Source organism: Durio zibethinus, chromosome 14 (genome assembly GCF_047325235.1).
Source record: "Durio zibethinus cultivar Kanyao isolate XHJ-2024 chromosome 14, ASM4732523v1, whole genome shotgun sequence".
NCBI classification, from domain to species: Eukaryota; Viridiplantae; Streptophyta; class Magnoliopsida; order Malvales; family Malvaceae; genus Durio; species Durio zibethinus.
This window is the reverse complement of record NC_143175.1, coordinates 23,558,603-23,574,534: the sequence shown is the minus strand read 5'-3', so window position 1 is coordinate 23,574,534 and position 15,932 is coordinate 23,558,603. Positions and strand designations below refer to the sequence as shown.

At 32.8% G+C, this 15,932-nt stretch overlaps 1 protein-coding gene and 2 pseudogenes across 1 annotated transcript; 2 read left to right on the top strand and 1 right to left on the bottom strand.

Annotated features, from left to right (window-relative positions):
• The first annotated feature begins 1,651 nt into the window (after window positions 1–1,651).
• Window positions 1,652–4,802, top strand: LOC111294903 (monodehydroascorbate reductase-like; annotated as a pseudogene).
• Window positions 4,803–7,661: 2,859 nt separating this feature from the next.
• LOC149515158 (uncharacterized) lies at window positions 7,662–11,022 on the bottom strand. Its single transcript, XM_089743000.1, has 3 exons — window positions 10,909–11,022; window positions 8,018–8,194; window positions 7,662–7,881 (listed from the first exon to the last, which is right to left on the bottom strand). The coding sequence occupies exons 1-3, from the start codon at window positions 11,020–11,022 to the stop codon at window positions 7,855–7,857; spliced, it is 318 nt and encodes a 105-aa protein (XP_089599126.1). The 3' UTR covers window positions 7,662–7,854.
• Window positions 11,023–12,673: 1,651 nt separating this feature from the next.
• LOC111294906 (monodehydroascorbate reductase-like) lies at window positions 12,674–15,835 on the top strand (annotated as a pseudogene).
• Window positions 15,836–15,932: the final 97 nt, after the last annotated feature.

Here is a 15,932-nt window from a genome sequence, read left to right as displayed (position 1 = left end):
CATTGGTTCACTTCCTGAAAAGCGAATTACAATAAAGTATAAAATTAATTATTATTTATTAAAATAAATAAATCACAGTAAAATATAGTGTAATTAAACAAAAAAAAAAAGTGAAAGAGGAGAATCGATTCACCAAATTTGCCAAGGAGAAGGACCGAAAGAAGTAAAATATATATGAAACCTTTCATGATGAACGAAGGGCTGTTTTGAAGTGGAGTGAATGGGTGTGATAATAGTAGTCTATAAATATTCATATGGAGCTGCATGGTAAAGTTTATTTGGAAACAAATCTCATTACAATTTTTGTTTGGATTTAATATAAGTTGCTTTCCTTTTGAGAAGATTTATATATATATGTTCATTGCCTATAGTAACATCAAATAATAGCACCAAATGTTAGGTACTTATGTTGATCTCATTAATATTTGAATGCAATTAAATAATCGATCCCATTGAGTTGCGATCGACATTCAAATTGTATTGGACACTCATTTGTACTTTCATTTGTTGCCCAATGAATCTTATGTTATGTGAATACTATGCAAACGTTGTAGTATTTTCTTTTTGAAGCATATGCAAACATGCTATAGAAAAAATATGAACATTTATTAAATTTAAATGAAAAATCTTGTCCTTGGGCTTGCTACTCTCAACCGGATTAAAGCTTGACCAAAAATATGAAAATACGTATTGTTTTAATTTGGGCTTAAACCCACGACCAAGGCCTATTCCATCGCAGCTCGTCACTTGAAAATCATGCGTCGAAGGTTTAACTGAAAGTCGTTGAACTTGAATGTTGAGTAATTGAGGCAAGAAAAGAATGGGAAAAAATTAAAAATTAATTTAAAATTATAGTGTTTGGTTTGGTTGAAGTTTTTTTTGTCATTTGGTTTGAATTAAATTCGGATATTAAATATTATATCAAATTTTAAATAAAAAAATAAAAAACAAAAAAAAAATTTGAATCAAATAAAATTATATATTTTTGTTAATTTTTATGTATATTTTAAATTTTATAAAAATAATAATTTTAGGGGAATGATCAAATTATACAAAAAAAGTTGTATACATTTTTTTAATTATTGATTTTAATAAATTATTATTAAAATAAAACAATAAAAAATAATGTAATCTCTTCCTTATATCTATGAAATCAATAGTTAAAAAAATTATATAAAATTAAAATATTTTCGTTGATCTTTTCGTCTAATTTTATATCAAAATTTATTTAAATAAATTAAAATTTTATATTAAAATAAATAATAAAAACAAAAAAAATTTAAATTTCAATAATTAATAAAATGAATTGAATCAAAAAATTCAATTTTAATCAAATTATATAAAAGAAATATTCAAATTTAAATAAAATTTTATAATATTATGTAATATTTTGATTCAATTTTATCCGAAATAATAATTTTTCGTTCCATAATAGAGTCAAACTTCCGTGACTCTCTTTTTATTTCCTTAATAATTAACTTTCATTCTTTTGATTGATGCGATGATATAATGGTACCGGTCGTACGAACTCATTAAAGTGTATGAAAATCATTGCATCATCAATGACATCAACTTCAACTGTCCTTTCAAAATCCTTAATTTTCTGAAAAATTAGTCGGGGAAGATGCACAGTAAGCAGTGATGAACGGCAATGTTTATACCGGGTGGCAAAATCATGTTGACATCCAAAGGTCAGCCAAGAAGGAGGCTGGCCTCCCTATAAATATGTCTGACCAATCTACAGTACAAAAATCGGTTAATTACAGAAAAGGAAGAAGGAGAAGTCGCTGAGCAAAAGAAAGAGCAGAAATTGTCTTCACTGCTAAAATGTTTTGTGAAAATGGATTCATATTGAAGCAACCAAGCATGTTGTTACATAATGTAATGCATCTCATGCAGTTATAATCATGTAGAGTGTCTGTGTGAGTTGCAAAGGGTGGTTTGATTTTATTTTGCATTACTTAGAACGCAGTAATGTGAGAAATTGGAGTTTCTTTCATTTTTATGTAGTTGTCAGACGGTTTATAGGGTTATGTTGCATTTACTTTTGATTGATATCTTTACTTTCTTTGCCTGAAAGTTTCCTCTTCTGATTATAGGGATATGCAGGAGGGGAGTTTGCCGAACAGGGGGTGCAGACAGGCGAACTGGGCATCATTTCCTAGTAGGGGGATGCTTTTTACTGTATTTAATAAAACTTTCACTATCATTGCATTAGAAGAAGATTAGCCATTCTATTATGTTGCAGTTATCCATTTTGCTTGCATTTTATATTTTAGATCACTGTCAGCATATTCTATTTCATCAAATACAAGCCCTTTGTTTGATTCTATCACATAATTTCATTACCCAATACACAGGTTAGCTTTTGAAAATCTCTCATTCTGCTATGTTCAAGGGACTCCTTCCTCTGGATGCTCCTCTTACAATATGTCTGATGTTGTCCAAGTTCTATTCTACTGTAATAGAGGCCAGCACCAGTGGCATTTACACTACAGCACTGATCGTAACTGCTGCTGTTGTCATTTATTGATCCCATGAACGGATAAATTTATATTGCATATTACATGACTTTTGCTTTCTTATGCATAGGTGGCTCCATATGAACGTCCCGCTCTGAGTAAGGGATATTTCTTCCCTGAGGGTAACCTAGTGTGCTTAATTGTACCTATTTGATAAATTGAAATAAATTCTAAACTCGTATAAATGCAATTATAACTATGCTTTTAATTGCTACACCGTTCTGTTGGCCATCCGATTGTTTTGTTTCATGGATCAATTCGGTGATTTGTTCTTTGCAGGAGCTGCAAGACTTCCTGATTTCCATGTCTCCGTTGGCAGTGGCGGAGAGAGATTGCTTCCTGAGTGGTACAAGGAAAAAGGTTGGCAAATATGTCTGCCCGAATTTATTTCATGTGAAATTTGAGAATTGCCGAAATAATAGAAAAATGGATCTGCCAAAAGGGAATTGAAGCTAATATTCATTGTTTATTCAATCTCTGGCTTAGAATTTGGAGATTGCCTCGTTTGATATACTTCTCGTGTTCTGATCCATGCAGGGATAGAATTGATCCTTAGCACAGAAATGGTGAAAGCAGATTTTCCTGCCAAGACTCTATTAAGCGCAGCAAGAGAAACATTCAAGTATGAAATTTTGATCATCTCAGCTGGTTCCACAATGAGTCACGGTTTCTAGGGATCTCAACCTAAACCATTCCTTGTTTTGCCTGCCGTGCATAGTTTAACTCGTTATTCTTGCAGTTTATAAGGTTGACAGATTTTGGAGTGCAAGGAGCTGATGCCAAAAACATCTTCTACTTAAGAGAAATTGATGATGCTGACAAGTTGGTAGAAGCGATCAAAGCAAAGAAGAATGGGAAGGCTGTTATCGTTGGAGGAGGCTATATTGGTCTCGAGCTTGACCCTGAGATGAAAATTAACAATTTCGACGTCAGCACCGAACATGGTGCAGTAAGTAGAAGCCTTATGTTGGCCTTCCAATATACTGTTGAAATATGGTGTCAGCACATGTAATAAATAAACTATATATGATTTCTGGTTGATTCTTTGTTTTTTTGAAAAGAAGATTGTTCTTGTAGCGCCCCGGCTTTTCACCCCTGGCGTTGCTGCTTTCTATGAGGGTCATTATGCTAATAAAGGGATCAAAATGATTAAGGGAACAGTTGCAGTTGGATTCACCTCTGACTCAAATGGAGATGTTAACGGCCATCTTTCAGAGGGCTTGATGCTTTGATCATTTTTTATGGGTGATACTTTTGGCCACTGTTCAGGTGAAGGAAGTTAAACTTAAGGTGGCAGAGTGCTGGAAGCGGACATTGTTGTTGTTGGTGTTGGTGGAAGACCTCTTACAACATTATTTAAAGGGCAGGTTGAAGAGAAGAAGGGCGGAATAAAGGTTGGTTTGATCAGTGCCATGATCTCAAATGCCTTTTCATCTATAAATGTCGCCTTGAAATTCCTAAGCATAAATCCTAAGTAAGATCTGCATGTAATTGGAAAACACAAATTGTTTGAATGCAGACTGATGCTTTTTTCAAAACAAGTGTTCCCAATGTATATGCTGTGGGTGATGTAGCTACTTTTCTTATGAAGTGATACAATGACTTGAGAAGTGTTGAACAGGTTGACCATGCCCGGAATTCAGCCGACAAGGCACTAAAGGTTTCTTACCTCACTTGGTTCATCTATGTGTATATTTATGGACTTGATCTTCATACTCAATTATTGGCCAAACCTTGCTTTCCAACACAAGAATCTAAATGTTACTTTCCAACACAAGAATCTATCTTTGCAACCTTTAAGTAAGATACAGTTTTGAGTTTCTCAGTTATGCATAACTGTTAAAACCTTCTGGCATTTTTTCAGGCCATCAAGGCAAGTGAGAAGGGGGAATCAGTTGTTGAATGTGACTACCTTCCATGCTTCTATTCTCGTTCAATTGATCTAGCATGGCAGTTCTACGGCGAAAATGTTGGGGACACTGTGCTTTTGGGAGACAACAACCTATAATCGCCAAAGCCAAAGTTTGGATCTTACTGAATTAAAGACGGGAAGGTGGTTGGAGCTTTCCTAGGGGGTGGCAGTGCCGAAGTTGCTGAGCTTCAGCCTGCAGTTGAGAATTTGGAATCCCTGACAAATGCAGGTCTATCCTTTACGTGTAGAATTTGAAGACTAACTCTGCCAGGCATAGATTGTTGCTTACTTGTTGCAAGAGGACTACATTCTTTGTAGAAAGCCTTGGATCTGTTTTTTATTGGGTTGTAATCTTTGGATAGAGTTGGTGGTCTCCCCATGCTTCATTCACCCTTTTGATATTATAACAAGTGCTTCCTAACTACAAAATTTTCCGAACGTCTTCTAAAAGGCTTGCCCGATCTCAAAATAAACGCCGTATATCTCCACTGTGTTGGGAAAAACAACAATACCTACGCGCAGCAACCACACACAAAATAACAAGCTCAAATCAAGAATAAGAACACACAAATATATTTGGTTCGGCACAACTCAAAATGGCCTACTCCAACTTAATCCACTATCAAATAAATCTTTACAATTGTGAGACTTTTAGAATGAGAAAAGTCTCCTAAAACTCCTTACTCAAAACTTAACCCAAAACCCAATTACACCCTTTAATAGCCTACTCACTTAGCTATTCTCTTGGTGTCTAACTCTATGGGGTTACTAAACTAAAACCAAAACATCTTATTTATAGGGGTGAAACCCTTTATACCTTTACTAAACTCCCGATGTGGGATACAAGACAAATTCAAACTTACTTAACTTTCGATGTGGGATTTTGAGATTCAAGGCAAATCCCAACAAATCCTCCCTTGACTTGAATCTCCAAACACTTCAACAGTATCTGCAAAGCTAACATGCTTACCTTTCTTCTTTTCTTTCATCACAGGCATTCCAGCAACTGAGCTTCCATCAAACATGTACAAGTGATTGACCCTATTCCCTTGTAGAATCACACTACCATTCTTATACACTTTCAACCAATCATTACTACCATAAAATGTGTATCCCCGAGAAGATAACTCACCTAAAGCAATCAAATTGTAGTGACAATTTGGTACATACCTTACATGACGAAGTGTCCTAATAACACCATTGTGAGATCTAAGGCGAACACTCCCAATGCCTTGAATCTGCACCTTTTCTTTGTTAGCAATCACAATATCCCCGTACTTTTCATTCTCATTCAACTCCACAAAGCAGCTCCTATCATTGCAAACATGAACTGTAGCAGCTGAATCTAAAACCCAACCTTTATCACTTTTCAAAGTCTGGGTCTCATCCACACAAGTTGTCAAAACAACATCATCATCATCAGACACGACAGCAGCAGTATCACTCTTTTCTTCATCTGATTTCTTCTCATCATTCGCCCTTTTGAAAGCAGCCATATCCCTTCTCAGCTTCCTGCAGCGTACTTGGATATGTCCCTTCTCACCACAATAATAACATTCTACATCACTATAATCTCTGTCTCTTGACTTAGATCTCCATCTTGATCCATCAATCCTCTTTTGAGTCCTCTCTCGATCAAAACCCTCTACAGCTAGTGTACTCCCCACAGGTGATGAGTTCTGAGCTCCCATAAACCTTTCATTCTCACGCAATAAAGCAGTCACATCATCCAACTTTAAAGTAGACCTGCCTACCAACACAGTCTGAACTAAAGGCCTATAAGACTTGGGCAAAGATGACAGCAAAATTAAAGCCTTCTCTTCATCTTTTAACTCATCAACAGAAATCGCTAACAATTGAGAAACCAATTTATTAAATTCATTCAGGTGATTATGAAGACTCATACCTTCTTCCATCTTCAGAGAATACAGATCCATCTTCAAACATAATCTATTAGTCAACGACTTCGAAGCATAAATACCTTCAAGCTTATCCCACAAACTCTTCGGAGTACTCTCAGTCAACACACTGTACTTTACTTCTGGAGCTAACGCCAATCTAATAGTACTAACAGTCTTCTTCTGAATCCTATTCCAATTAGCATCAGACATTCCTTCAGGCTTACTACTCTCCAATGCCTGATCCAATCCTTGTTGTACTAACAGATCTTGAATCGTACTTTGCCATAACATAAAATTACTCTTTCCATCAAATAACGGAATCTCAAACTTAGGCATAGACATACCAGACATACCTTCTTCAGACATCTTCAAACACTGCTTCACGATCTCTTGGACCCACGAACCTAGAACCTCGAACCTGGAACCTCGCTCTGATACCACTTGTTGGGAAAAACAACAATACCTCCGCGCAGCAACCACACACAAAATAACAAGCTCAAATCAAGAATAAGAATACACAAATATATTTGGTTCGGCCCAACTCAAAATGACCTACTCCAACTTAATCCACTATCAAATAAATCTTTACAATTGTGAGACTTTTAGAATGAGAAAAGTCTCATAAAACTCCTTACTCAAAACTTAACCCAAAACCCAATTACACCCTTTAATAGCCTACTCACTTAGCTATTCTCTTGGTGTCTAACTCTATGGGGTTACTAAACTAAAACCAAAACATCTTATTTATAGGGGTGAAACCCTTTATACCTTTACTAAACTCCCGATGTGGGATACAAGACAAATTCAAACTTACTTAACTTTCGATGTGGGATTTTGAGATTCAAGGCAAATCCCAACACACTGATGGTGCTGGTACTGAAATCTACAAATTATTCTATGGAAAATAGGAGAACCGAGCGTTCTCAGAAATACTGGCAGTGCCATGGCCGAGGATACTGCCATAGGGTGCAGTACAAGGGCTACCATATCTTGTAATTTTATCAAAATATGTATTTTACATTGACAGCAAACTCGCCTGACTTGACCATGGAAAGTACTCCCAACCAAACGATTCAATCTTTGATTAGTATTTCGACAAATGCGACCTCGAATCAATTAACATTCTCGACATCAACTTCTCAGTTCCCTCAAATATGGAAACATGGTCCATATCACAAATTTTCAACTTACGGTGCCTTTGACTGCACATATGAATTCACAACACATAAATCACAGTAATTCTTTCAAAACTTGCACAATAATATTGAAGAAAATTAATCTACTTTCGTTCTATCTTTCATCATCCTTAGACATGAGATTCAAGAAACTCATCATAATGAACTCTCAGAATTCCATTGCAACATTAAGTTTCAGCAAAACAAATGTCTTGTCTATCCAATATTTGAATCCAGGAAAAAAAAAAAAAAGAAAAAGACTACATCCTCTTGGATAACAAAACTTCAAATCTAAGTCAGGCTTAAACTGAAAAAGAAAATTTCTGCAGAAACCAATCAACATTTTAATCGAAGAGACTGAAGCTCATATCCTGCAACAAATTGAATAAAACAGAAGTTAATTAGAAGAAATATATCTGTGATAGTACTAAATGCACAAAACCAAGATTGCAACAAAACTTTAGATAATCATAAATTAAGAAAAAAAATAAGGTTTCGAGTTATTACATCATCTGATTCCTCTTTCTCCTCCTTCTTGGTCTCAGCTGCAGCTGGAGCAGCAGCGGCTCCAGGTGCAGCAGCTGCAACAGCAACACCACCACCAGATGGTACCGAGGCAAGCTTCTCCCTTCCAGATGCAATAAGCTCTGTTATATCTTTTCCCTTGACCTCAGATAAAAGAAGCTTTACATAATATCTTTACATAATAGAATGTAAATTACATTCATTGATGAAATAAAAAAACAAACAAAAGAAAATGTGAATGTTTTTTTAATGGAAGTTTCATTTTCATCGAAAGCGCTAAAAGAAAATAAAAATAACAAACGAAAATGTCGAAACAAAATGAAACAAAACAATGGTCGCAATCAATGAGTTGTATTACTTATACGACACTAGACATTTTACAAACTTTTTTTTTTTTTTTAAATTTTGAATAATTCAAGGTTTTGGTGTATTTTAGTTTTATATGAGTTCAAATTAATTCATCTTGTTATTAGTTTTAACTAGTTAGAATAATTTAAAATTCATTTTTTTTGTAAAGTTACATAATCAGTTGTAAGCTTAAAAATTTTTTATTCAAACAATAGTCATTTTAAATTAAAGAAAATGATATTGTTTTATAAAAAAAATTTAAATTTAACTTTTGAGTGGAAATGCTTATATTTAAAATTAAATCAAATACAAAAATGTAAAACTAATATCAAAAAAATTATTTCATTTATTATCAATGAAAATTTTAAATTACATAAATGAGTTTAGTAAGATGATATATACTTTTTTAAAATATATTAAAAATTAAAAAAATAAATACATATTAATCTCTAAATTTCTCCTATGAAATTAAAAAAATTATACTAGCAAAATATTAAAAAAGAACTACAACATAAAACATTAAAAAAATAGAGACAAGGTTAAAGTTAAATTATATTAAAGATTATTAGGTTTTAAGTATTAATGAGGAACTTGGTAGAAAAAGCATAAACCCTTAATTTTGACAATCTTAAACAACTATTGATAAATTAATCATTTAATTATTTATTTTAATTTTCCACCAACTAAACAAGTTGTGAGTAAGATCGATATGAGCAAAAGGCAACAAGGCAAATTAATGTGGAATGGCTATGGATCATTGTCAGCAAAATTAAACAATTTCTTCAATCGCAATAAATTTCTTTATTAAGATTGTCAAAGACTTTTCAAAAGCTAAAGACTAAAACCAAAAAAGCCATTTTTTTCATTTGCTGCTGCAGCAACCCTAGCTCGTAAACCATAGCTTTTTTTTAATACATGTTTATACGTACGTATTAATGTATATAAATACATATATAAATTTGTTGGTGTTTACGTACGCACATGAATGTGTAGGTACATGTAATAAGACTCACAACTCTTTATTTTTTTTTATTTTAATTCAAATGCTTAGTTGGAACCAAAATATTTTAATTATTAAACAGTTATTATTATATAATAATATTTAAGGGAAAAAAAACTATAATCGAGTGCTTTAAATGTATTTCTAAAGTTGCTATATTGAGTAATGTTTTCAACTGATACATTAAAAATCATCGAATTAACTAATTATTGAATTGACAAAAATTTATCAATTATTGCATTTTATGCAATAATATTGCTATAATAATGTTTTGTTATTAATTATGAAAATAACTAAATTTTAACTTTGATAGTAAAAAAATTGGATGGTAAGTGCTAACCATGACTAAGGATATATATGTTGTAAATATAAGGAATTGCCCTTCAATAATTGATTGAAAAATAATGTCAGAGTCAGTAGTATTGATGAATAAGAATATATCTTTTTTTAAATTTAAATTAACCATTTTTTATGTACAAACCTTTATTATTTTCATCTCATTTTCTAAATAAATAACCTAAGCTTGATAGTCAATTTTAATATCTCAGTTTTATAGAAAAAAAAAATAAATGAGACTATTATTAGAAAAAAGAAATTAAAACAATATGTCAACATGAAATGAATACGATATGAAAAAGTAACATGAAGGTAATACGATTAAAGATTTTAATAATAATTATATATGAGTTTAACAAAATAAAAAAAATATTTAATGTTTTTGCATTGATATAAATTATAATATGTAATTTTTGTATAAATACGATATAAATATATAAATTTTAATATTTTACATGAAATAAATACAAAAATCTTCAAATCTAGATATGCTATTGCTAATGTTATCCTTTTATGCCCGGTAGGTGCATGAAAAATACAAGATTAAAAATTTTAAATAAAAACTTTAAAGCAAACAAGCAGAAATTAAAAATAAAAATGTGCAACAATGCCCTTACTTTATAACACATTGGTTCATTTTTTTAGACACATCACCTCGTTTGATATCCTTTTTCAATGATACCTTCTATTATTCATGCAAGAAATATACTTTCTTTTTTCTCCTTTTCGTTTTTAATTGACTCTGTCATTTCAAACAATGTTTTAAGAATTCAATAAATTTTAGTATCATTTTGGAATTTGATATAAGGAAAATGTAAATGGATAATTGTTTTGTTCTTTGTTAATAAAATTTTTAAATTTTATAAATAAAAATAAAAAAATTATCGCATGCAATTTTGTTTATTATATTAATTTAATGTTTTTAAATATATCTTAATAGGATGAGATAATCCATTAATAAAATTAAAAAATTTTACCGATATTGTATGAAATGATTTTCCCATATGCCAATATTCAATCCTCACACAACGAAAAAATGTAAAAAAAAAAAAAAAAGAGAAAAGAATATAATAATTCATAAAATACTTAACTTAGCTCCATTTATTTCTTTTATTTATTCCTTGATGGAGTAAAAAAAAAAGTGAAATTATTAACAGCGGTAATCGCAGTGACATTCAAAATTATTAACACATCTCCCTAAAGCCAAAGGTCCATAGTTATTGGAACAGTCAGCAGTGCAGTCGTCAACCTTGCACCCTGGCATATCCTCCAAAAATATATGGCAAGTTTTTGCCTCTGCCATCATTGGTTCACTTCCTGAAAAGCGAATTACAATAAAGTATAAAATTAATTATTATTTATTAAAATAAATAAATCACAGTAAAATATAGTGTAATTAAACAAAAAAAAAAAGTGAAAGAGGAGAATCGATTCACCAAATTTGCCAAGGAGAAGGACCGAAAGAAGTAAAATATATATGAAACCTTTCATGATGAACGAAGGGCTGTTTTGAAGTGGAGTGAATGGGTGTGATAATAGTAGTCTATAAATATTCATATGGAGCTGCATGGTAAAGTTTATTTGGAAACAAATCTCATTACAATTTTTGTTTGGATTTAATATAAGTTGCTTTCCTTTTGAGAAGATTTATATATATATGTTCATTGCCTATAGTAACATCAAATAATAGCACCAAATGTTAGCTACTTATGTTGATCTCATTAATATTTGAATGCAATTAAATAATCGATCCCATTGAGTTGCGATCGACATTCAAATTGTATTGGACACTCATTTGTACTTTCATTTGTTGCCCAATGAATCTTATGTTATGTGAATACTATGCAAACGTTGTAGTATTTTCTTTTTGAAGCATATGCAAACATGCTATAGAAAAAATATGAACATTTATTAAATTTAAATGAAAAATCTTGTCCTTGGGCTTGCTACTCTCAACCGGATTAAAGCTTGACCAAAAATATGAAAATACGTATTGTTTTAATTTGGGCTTAAACCCACGACCAAGGCCTATTCCATCGCAGCTCGTCACTTGAAAATCATGCGTCGAAGGTTTAACTGAAAGTCGTTGAACTTGAATGTTGAGTAATTGAGGCAAGAAAAGAATGGGAAAAAATTAAAAATTAATTTAAAATTATAGTGTTTGGTTTGGTTGAAGTTTTTTTTGTCATTTGGTTTGAATTAAATTCGGATATTAAATATTATATCAAATTTTAAATAAAAAAATAAAAAACAAAAAAAAATTTTGAATCAAATAAAATTATATATTTTTGTTAATTTTTATGTATATTTTAAATTTTATAAAAATAATAATTTTAGGGGAATGATCAAATTATACAAAAAAAGTTGTATACATTTTTTTAATTATTGATTTTAATAAATTATTATTAAAATAAAACAATAAAAAATAATGTAATCTCTTCCTTATATCTATGAAATCAATAGTTAAAAAAATTATATAAAATTAAAATATTTTCGTTGATCTTTTCGTCTAATTTTATATCAAAATTTATTTAAATAAATTAAAATTTTATATTAAAATAAATAATAAAAACAAAAAAAATTTAAATTTCAATAATTAATAAAATGAATTGAATCAAAAAATTCAATTTTAATCAAATTATATAAAAGAAATATTCAAATTTAAATAAAATTTTATAATATTATGTAATATTTTGATTCAATTTTATCCGAAATAATAATTTTTCGTTCCATAATAGAGTCAAACTTCCGTGACTCTCTTTTTATTTCCTTAATAATTAACTTTCATTCTTTTGATTGATGCGATGATATAATGGTACCGGTCGTACGAACTCATTAAAGTGTATGAAAATCATTGCATCATCAATGACATCAACTTCAACTGTCCTTTCAAAATCCTTAATTTTCTGAAAAATTAGTCGGGGAAGATGCACAGTAAGCAGTGATGAACGGCAATGTTTATACCGGGTGGCAAAATCATGTTGACATCCAAAGGTCAGCCAAGAAGGAGGCTGGCCTCCCTATAAATATGTCTGACCAATCTACAGTACAAAAATCGGTTAATTACAGAAAAGGAAGAAGGAGAAGTCGCTGAGCAAAAGAAAGAGCAGAAATTGTCTTCACTGCTAAAATGTTTTGTGAAAATGGATTCATATTGAAGCAACCAAGCATGTTGTTACATAATGTAATGCATCTCATGCAGTTATAATCATGTAGAGTGTCTGTGTGAGTTGCAAAGGGTGGTTTGATTTTATTTTGCATTACTTAGAACGCAGTAATGTGAGAAATTGGAGTTTCTTTCATTTTTATGTAGTTGTCAGACTGTTTATAGGGTTATGTTGCATTTACTTTTGATTGATATCTTTACTTTCTTTGCCTGAAAGTTTCCTCTTCTGATTATAGGGATATGCAGGAGGGGAGTTTGCCGAACAGGGGGTGCAGACAGGCGAACTGGGCATCATTTCCTAGTAGGGGGATGCTTTTTACTGTATTTAATAAAACTTTCACTATCATTGCATTAGAAGAAGATTAGCCATTCTATTATGTTGCAGTTATCCATTTTGCTTGCATTTTATATTTTAGATCACTGTCAGCATATTCTATTTCATCAAATACAAGCCCTTTGTTTGATTCTATCACATAATTTCATTACCCAATACACAGGTTAGCTTTTGAAAATCTCTCATTCTGCTATGTTCAAGGGACTCCTTCCTCTGGATGCTCCTCTTACAATATGTCTGATGTTGTCCAAGTTCTATTCTACTGTAATAGAGGCCAGCACCAGTGGCATTTACACTACAGCACTGATCGTAACTGCTGCTGTTGTCATTTATTGATCCCATGAACGGATAAATTTATATTGCATATTACATGACTTTTGCTTTCTTATGCATAGGTGGCTCCATATGAACGTCCCGCTCTGAGTAAGGGATATTTCTTCCCTGAGGGTAACCTAGTGTGCTTAATTGTACCTATTTGATAAATTGAAATAAATTCTAAACTCGTATAAATGCAATTATAACTATGCTTTTAATTGCTACACCGTTCTGTTGGCCATCCGATTGTTTTGTTTCATGGATCAATTCGGTGATTTGTTCTTTGCAGGAGCTGCAAGACTTCCTGATTTCCATGTCTCCGTTGGCAGTGGCGGAGAGAGATTGCTTCCTGAGTGGTACAAGGAAAAAGGTTGGCAAATATGTCTGCCCGAATTTATTTCATGTGAAATTTGAGAATTGCCGAAATAATAGAAAAATGGATCTGCCAAAAGGGAATTGAAGCTAATATTCATTGTTTATTCAATCTCTGGCTTAGAATTTGGAGATTGCCTCGTTTGATATACTTCTCGTGTTCTGATCCATGCAGGGATAGAATTGATCCTTAGCACAGAAATGGTGAAAGCAGATTTTCCTGCCAAGACTCTATTAAGCGCAGCAAGAGAAACATTCAAGTATGAAATTTTGATCATCTCAGCTGGTTCCACAATGAGTCACGGTTTCTAGGGATCTCAACCTAAACCATTCCTTGTTTTGCCTGCCGTGCATAGTTTAACTCGTTATTCTTGCAGTTTATAAGGTTGACAGATTTTGGAGTGCAAGGAGCTGATGCCAAAAACATCTTCTACTTAAGAGAAATTGATGATGCTGACAAGTTGGTAGAAGCGATCAAAGCAAAGAAGAATGGGAAGGCTGTTATCGTTGGAGGAGGCTATATTGGTCTCGAGCTTGACCCTGAGATGAAAATTAACAATTTCGACGTCAGCACCGAACATGGTGCAGTAAGTAGAAGCCTTATGTTGGCCTTCCAATATACTGTTGAAATATGGTGTCAGCACATGTAATAAATAAACTATATATGATTTCTGGTTGATTCTTTGTTTTTTTGAAAAGAAGATTGTTCTTGTAGCGCCCCGGCTTTTCACCCCTGGCGTTGCTGCTTTCTATGAGGGTCATTATGCTAATAAAGGGATCAAAATGATTAAGGGAACAGTTGCAGTTGGATTCACCTCTGACTCAAATGGAGATGTTAACGGCCATCTTTCAGAGGGCTTGATGCTTTGATCATTTTTTATGGGTGATACTTTTGGCCACTGTTCAGGTGAAGGAAGTTAAACTTAAGGTGGCAGAGTGCTGGAAGCGGACATTGTTGTTGTTGGTGTTGGTGGAAGACCTCTTACAACATTATTTAAAGGGCAGGTTGAAGAGAAGAAGGGCGGAATAAAGGTTGGTTTGATCAGTGCCATGATCTCAAATGCCTTTTCATCTATAAATGTCGCCTTGAAATTCCTAAGCATAAATCCTAAGTAAGATCTGCATGTAATTGGAAAACACAAATTGTTTGAATGCAGACTGATGCTTTTTTCAAAACAAGTGTTCCCAATGTATATGCTGTGGGTGATGTAGCTACTTTTCTTATGAAGTGATACAATGACTTGAGAAGTGTTGAACAGGTTGACCATGCCCGGAATTCAGCCGACAAGGCACTAAAGGTTTCTTACCTCACTTGGTTCATCTATGTGTATATTTATGGACTTGATCTTCATACTCAATTATTGGCCAAACCTTGCTTTCCAACACAAGAATCTAAATGTTACTTTCCAACACAAGAATCTATCTTTGCAACCTTTAAGTAAGATACAGTTTTGAGTTTCTCAGTTATGCATAACTGTTAAAACCTTCTGGCATTTTTTCAGGCCATCAAGGCAAGTGAGAAGGGGGAATCAGTTGTTGAATGTGACTACCTTCCATGCTTCTATTCTCGTTCAATTGATCTAGCATGGCAGTTCTACGGCGAAAATGTTGGGGACACTGTGCTTTTGGGAGACAACAACCTATAATCGCCAAAGCCAAAGTTTGGATCTTACTGAATTAAAGACGGGAAGGTGGTTGGAGCTTTCCTAGGGGGTGGCAGTGCCGAAGTTGCTGAGCTTCAGCCTGCAGTTGAGAATTTGGAATCCCTGACAAATGCAGGTCTATCCTTTACGTGTAGAATTTGAAGACTAACTCTGCCAGGCATAGATTGTTGCTTACTTGTTGCAAGAGGACTACATTCTTTGTAGAAAGCCTTGGATCTGTTTTTTATTGGGTTGTAATCTTTGGATAGAGTTGGTGGTCTCCCCATGCTTCATTCACCCTTTTGATATTATAACAAGTGCTTCCTAACTACAAAATTTTCCGAACGTCTTCTAAAAGGCTTGCCCGATCTCAAAATAAACGC

Bases quoted from the DNA above. Each gene is read 5' to 3' on its own strand.
- LOC149515158 (XM_089743000.1), bottom strand. From the start codon at position 11,022: ATGGCAGAGGCAAAAACTTGCCATATATTTTTGGAGGATATGCCAGGG. The intron at 8,195-10,908 runs GTTAATAATTTT...TATTATGTAAAG, and splicing joins CTTTGGCTTTAGGGAGATGT to CTTCTTTTATCTGAGGTCAA. The intron at 7,882-8,017 runs GTAATAACTCGA...AATTTGTTGCAG, and splicing joins AGAAAGAGGAATCAGATGAT to GATATGAGCTTCAGTCTCTT.